Consider the following 6059-nt stretch of genomic DNA (forward strand, 5'->3'; position numbering starts at 1 on the left):
GAGACCACCCCTGGTACGAAAGTCGCCCGTGCACGAACACCAACTTATTTAGATCACTTAGCGCTGGACCCTTCCCATAGCTAGCCCGAGCTAAGTCCTACCAGCAAATGAGAGATCGGTTCACAAACCACACCCAGATCTGCACAGGTGCGTCCAAACTAGTCGACCGAGTTGGGGCGGGAGTCCGGGGGATAGGTACTGGCCTCGCCTTCCGTCTCACTCCAACTTTTTCGTATTCTCATCAGAAGCCGCAGTCACGGTAAAAACAAGATGTCAAGTGCCGGCCCGTGGTTTAGCCACTCATAGCATTTGTGCTGCTGGATCGCCATCGGAGGAAGCTAATTATAAAGGAGGTTCTGCTTCCCCGGCTAACCGCAAAGCATCCAAATCACCCACCCCTCTCGTTGTAGAGGATACGTCGAACGAGCCTTGCTCTCCTCTACAGCTAAAAGACAAGAAGAGGGAAGCAAGTAGAGCAACCGCTTCTCCTGGGAAGAACACTGCGGTGTATTCCGGGATTGCGGGGAGCAAAGAATCCAGTGATTCGTCACCACCGGCCAAGGGAGGTGCCGGCAAAGGAGCAAAGCTCACCTCCCTGGTTAGTTGTTAAGGACCGCTACCGTAGCAGCCAACGACCAAAGGTGAACGCGGCTGTGGTAGTCCCAGGTGGACGGAATAAACTCTGCCCTCCCGCCCGTGGTAGCAGTACACAGATCAGCGAAGCTTAGCAGTGCACAGTGCGGCACTGGCAAACGCGTTGTGGCGCGGAAGGTGACTTAGGAGGCTGTGCAAAACTTCTGTATTTACACACATTCTTGTTTGGTAAATTTTTGATCGTAACACCCTTTAGTTAGTCGTGAAAACCTATAAAACACCAACAGCGAGAAAAAGTGGACTTGGGGATCACTTGACCCACATAGTCCACAAAAGCTAATGGGTCTTCACAAGAAAGAAGATCTTTACGCAAAGTAACAAATCGATGAAAGATCTGATGAAAATATAACTAAACTCGATCTACTTTTATTTATACATTGTAAGTATTAAAAGATCCACGGATCAGTTAAGCTAACGCATTGAACCGTGTCGACCCTGAAGTGCTGTTTCATTGACGGAAGCCGATGTATATTGAAGATTAGGAAAATGTCAAACGGTTATCAAGCAAGGCTTGCTTTGGTCAACGATGAAATGCAGCGTTGTGGACATTTTGACAGTGACGAGCACGTGTGGAATGGACTGGTAAGAACAACAAACTCATTAAACATTGTTATTCTCGGCGTAGACACTCTATCTTATGTCGTTTTCGATTGAGAACCTAGAAACTAACCCAGGTTAGTTGCTTCAAAAGAACGTTTTTAATGAAACTGAGTTGGGTTCTCGCCAAACAGCGGTGGTGTGAGCGAACCCGAAATATATTTCAGGTTGGAACCCAACCCGGTTTTCAGTTCAGTGGCGCATAACCTAGGTTGGAAACTGGCTTCAAACAAACGGTTTGACAGCAGTTAGGTCCGAAACTGAGTTAGTTTCTGCTTCAAGCGAAAACGACATTAGAAACTTTTGGACTGTGTAATATGACAGAAATGCTGCTACACGAACAAGAGCCAGATTGTACCCAGACCTTCATGGAATTTCACCAACTTTCCTATTCTTACACTAAAATAAAAGGAATGCCATATGATCAAAATTGGACTTGCTTTTTATTTATGCATATTTACTCCCAACAATCGGGAGAGACCTCTATTAAATCATTTGGAAAGGCGACGGTGTGTTACTTAATTCAGTGGGGGACCTAAAAACGAACATCTCACTACTACACTGCAAATCGTACGTTTTTTTACTTTTCCTTGCCTGTAATGTACACCAATAAGAGTAATCATAATACATCAAATAACCTTTCACTTAGCCTACAGATATCGACAAATTAGCAGAGAAACCTAATGCAATTGCGACGTTCCCGAACAGAAACGGTACGAACTAAACTTTCTAAACAAGTAGTTATAAAAAAGATACGATTATACCGTATTAAAATGTGAAAAAGTAGGATTATTCCTGTTTTCCTATACACACATACCTACCATCGTACACATACAGAAATACACACACACGCACATACATCAACATACTACAATTCAGACATCATCCCCATGCAACCGATCATCCAACGGACCATCGATGGTGATTAGATTCGCTCCACCAAGATCCAGCTGATCGCTGATATCGATTCCACTGCCGTCACTCATCCCGGTCAGATCCATGCTACTGTTGGCCGTGCTGTGATCAACAAGACCGCCACCACCACCACCACCGCTACCCCCACTAACCCCGCTCAACCCGCTGGCCACTGTCATCGTCGTCGTAGTGGTGGGATTAAACAGCGAGTGCCCCAGCAGCGTTGTCGGTGTGCCCAGGTTGAGCGTATTGAGGGAAGTTTGCGTCAGCAGCGCATCCGGTGGTTTGTGAGTCAGCAGACTACTGAGACCGCTGTCCGTTCGGATCATATTGGACAGCGTGGGACTACAGCTGACATCTCCGAGGTGAGTCGTATACACTCCGACCACTTTGAAAAAGATAATGATAAGATTTTAAAATGATTTTATGCACCCATCATCCTTACCGTGAATTGTCCCTCCGTTGGTCAAACTACTACCGGGAACGGTATACTGCGTCGTTGTACCCCCGCTGACGGTTGGCCCCGACAACATCGAGCTCGAATCCAGACTAGCCGCGGCCGGTGTTAGATAACTGAACCCATTAGAATCCAGCAGACCACCACTCGGTCCAAGCTCCATCCCATCACCCCCGCCGGTCAACACATTCGCTATCGACGTGGGAGTGATTTTCAGTGTCGAACCAGGTGCCGTCCCGGGAATACCGTAATGTGTCAGACTTGTTGCTCCACTCAGACCCGACCCGTGCGGCTGTGAGTTGATGGATGCGATTGTGGCAAGACCTCCCCCACTTCCACTTCCACCAGCGGTCACCTGAGAAGCCAGAACCGTCGTTGTCGCTGTGCTGAGACTTTCACTGGCGGTTGCGTTGTGAAGGTTGATTTCGATGTTCTGCAGTTCTGGAATGTGGGGACGAACCTAAAAGTGTAGGGATTAGCAAACGAAAACAACTTCCTCTTAGTATCTAAGCTAACCTTCATGCCATCAGCTCGATGCGGATTCCGGCAGCCACGACACTTGCAGTCGATGCATGATTTCGATTCCACATAGCAAGGGCATCGTTGTCCACAGCAGGTCAGCTTACCGGGGGTGGCCGTTGCATTGCCACAACGGCAGCCGCGTCTTTTCAGCAACTGCTTTGCGGTCTGTTTACTGGCATTGGCATTGCTAGTGGTGATCACTGGAATCGGGGTGGCAGTCGCCGTCGGAGGCATCTTGAAGCTGGCAATGGTGGCCGAATTCTCCGCCAGAGTTTTTGCCAGCTTAATTTGCCCATCTTTGTCCAGGGTATGCAGTGTGGCTCGTCGCTGGACGTGCGGTGGATCTGTCTTCCGTTTGATAGTGATTTTGTTTCCATTGCCGGCGTACAGAACGGAGTACATAGTCGAACCATTGGAGACGGTTTTGATCGGTGCCGAGCGAAATTTAATCTCCTTCTGCTGTTGTTGTTGCTGCTGCTGCTGGTGTTGTTGATGGTGCAGTTGCTGATGCTGTTGAATCTGCGTCTGATTCGGTTGTTGTTGTTGGTGCAAATGCTGCTTGTCCAGGATGGAGATTGGACAGGCACTAACCGTGTACGGTTGACTTTCGAGACCAGAGGTGGCAGGTATAATTTTCGCTTGCATCTGGATGCCTCCACTGTTGGAAGTGATAATCATCTGCTGTGGACCTGTCGCGGAGGTGGGCTGAAAAAAGAAAATCATTTAGTCCAAGCTAAACCGAACACAAAAAACCACTTACCGGTGTCGAAGGGACGTTCATTGTAACCGGAGGTGCCGGATAAATGCAAGGAAGAATTGAGTAAGCCGATTTGGTCAGTCCCGAACTGCACCGATAGTTGTCCTGAAACAGAGCCCCTTCCTCGATCAGTTCCCAAAGGTTGCTGGGTACAGAAATTGTGCCCTGATGTTGTTGCTGCTGCTGCTGCTGTTGGCCACCACCTGCACCCATCCCACTCATGCTAGCGCTTTGTCCAACCACCGTTACTGAAATTCCATTCACTCCGGTTGCTTGCCTCCGGATTTCCGCAAAAAACGGTTTCGTCTTGATGTACTCGCAGATGCTTTTGTAGCACTGCAGCAGCATCCTCAGCTGCGTGTTCTCCACATACCGGTTGTAGTCCTTACAGGAAGCGCAGGACGGTTTAAGTTTTTTTCGCTCACCGACGCACCCCCGGCAGACATGGTGCTGACAGTTCAGCTCGGCCGGTGTGTGCGGTTCGATTAGCAACCGGCAACAGACGGCACAGCTCAGACTCTTCCTCAGGTACGGCAGTAGTCGGTTCAGATCGGCAAATGCACTGCTGTTGCTGATGGTGCCACTTCCTCCCGTGCCAACGGCATCGGTTCCGGTGCCACCGTCTCCAATACCGCCGCAACCGCTTTGGAACACTAGCCGTGAGGTTGTGATGTACAGCGAAACCGGATTCATCGCGGATGTGCTGCTGCTGCTACTATCGATTCCGGATTGCACGACTGCTGATACATCTAGTCACGGACCCGGCACGAACGTTTGCCGGTACGGTACACAACAACGGCGGTTGTTTACGGGTGTAAATTGCAAATAACTTTCGTAATTTTTCGTCCCAACCGCGACCGACTACAAACAAAAAGAACGTAGTTTTGGTTGTGTTTGACAGCGCGAGATTGTTTGACAGCTGAATCTGTTTTCTGGTTTTCGGGTGAGGTTTGAGAGGAGAAGAGCTGTGGAGTGAGATTCGCCTCTCATTCAAAAGACGATTGTGACGCTCGCGAGTGACGATTGCGAGTGCGCTGTGCTCCACTATAGATGGCAGGCGGATGTGCACATTGAACGTGAAGAAAACAGATGATCAACTTGCGAGGTTTCAGATTGAATTGTTTATAAAATGCTGAAAAATGCCTTCTATTTTTTGTTAGATGATGTATCTATCGATTAAAATAATAAAATAATAAAAATCTTTTTTAGTTTTATACGATGGGTTTTTTGATCTTGAAAAGCATCAATAAGGCTTTCCGATAACACACTCAGCATTGTGTCAAGTTTTTAAATTTTAGTCCTCTGCTAACATTCAATAACATGGTGATCATTACTGTTCTGTTCGAAAAAAACGTGTCCAACATATAACAGTTGCGTCCGGTAGTGCTGCATCATATATGATTATTAAAAATTAATTGTTTTTCATTTTTTATTGTGACTCAAAATAGGAAAAGTACTAAAAATTGAACCGATTGCGGCAGAAACAAAACAAAAGCTTACCACTCAATCCTGCTCAGTCACCGTGCCCAAGCAGAAAGTTAGCAGAAGTTGAGCAAAACGAAATTGATTCTGACAGAGTTTCTGCCAGCATTTTGTGCGAGAATTCTGGCATTGAATTCGCCTTAATACAACAACCATTTCTGACAGAAGCGGTTAAACTAACCGATGCTGCACATTTTCAGCCAGAATCCAGCCAGGATTTCTGTACGCTTTCTGCCACAACTTTGTCAGATGTTTTGCTCGATTCGTGCTAAAATTGTACCAGGTAGGAATTGCCAGGATCTTTGCACGATTTATTTCCGAGTTGTGCCAGGGTTTTGCTCGGTTCCTGTCAGAAAACGCAAGCGAAACCGCGTTCGCCCTAGTTCAGCTGCCCCGACAATGCTGCTAAACCAAGACTGACAGAATTCTGGCAGAACGGTTCCTGCCAGAAAATTTGGTAGCTAGGATAGCCTCAACTATCTGACGGCAGGATTGCACAGCCAGGGAAATCAGCGTATGGATTCGGATCAGTTATAAAGAAAGCACACACGCGGTTAATCACTTTACACGTTATTATTGTCAAGTAAGCGAGTGGTCTGAACGCGGTAGCGGTAGTTACACGAGTGATGATTCGAACTGTTTTGTTTGTCTCTCTCTTACCCCGTGCTGTTCTGG

At 47.4% G+C, this 6059-nt stretch overlaps 1 protein-coding gene across 1 annotated transcript; it reads right to left on the reverse strand.

Annotated features, from left to right (window-relative positions):
• Window positions 1–1670: 1670 nt before the first annotated feature.
• On the reverse strand, window positions 1671–4866 carry LOC131688900 (homeotic protein female sterile). The gene is made up of 4 exons (XM_058973516.1): window positions 3906–4866; window positions 3140–3850; window positions 2612–3083; window positions 1671–2554 (listed from the first exon to the last, which is right to left on the reverse strand). Exons 1-4 carry the CDS (start codon window positions 4593–4595, stop codon window positions 2127–2129), a joined length of 2301 nt encoding a protein of 766 aa, XP_058829499.1. The 5' UTR covers window positions 4596–4866; the 3' UTR covers window positions 1671–2126.
• Window positions 4867–6059: the final 1193 nt, after the last annotated feature.

The sequence above is a fragment of the Topomyia yanbarensis genome, chromosome 1 (assembly GCF_030247195.1).
Source record: "Topomyia yanbarensis strain Yona2022 chromosome 1, ASM3024719v1, whole genome shotgun sequence".
In the NCBI taxonomy this organism is placed as follows: Eukaryota; Metazoa; Arthropoda; class Insecta; order Diptera; family Culicidae; genus Topomyia; species Topomyia yanbarensis.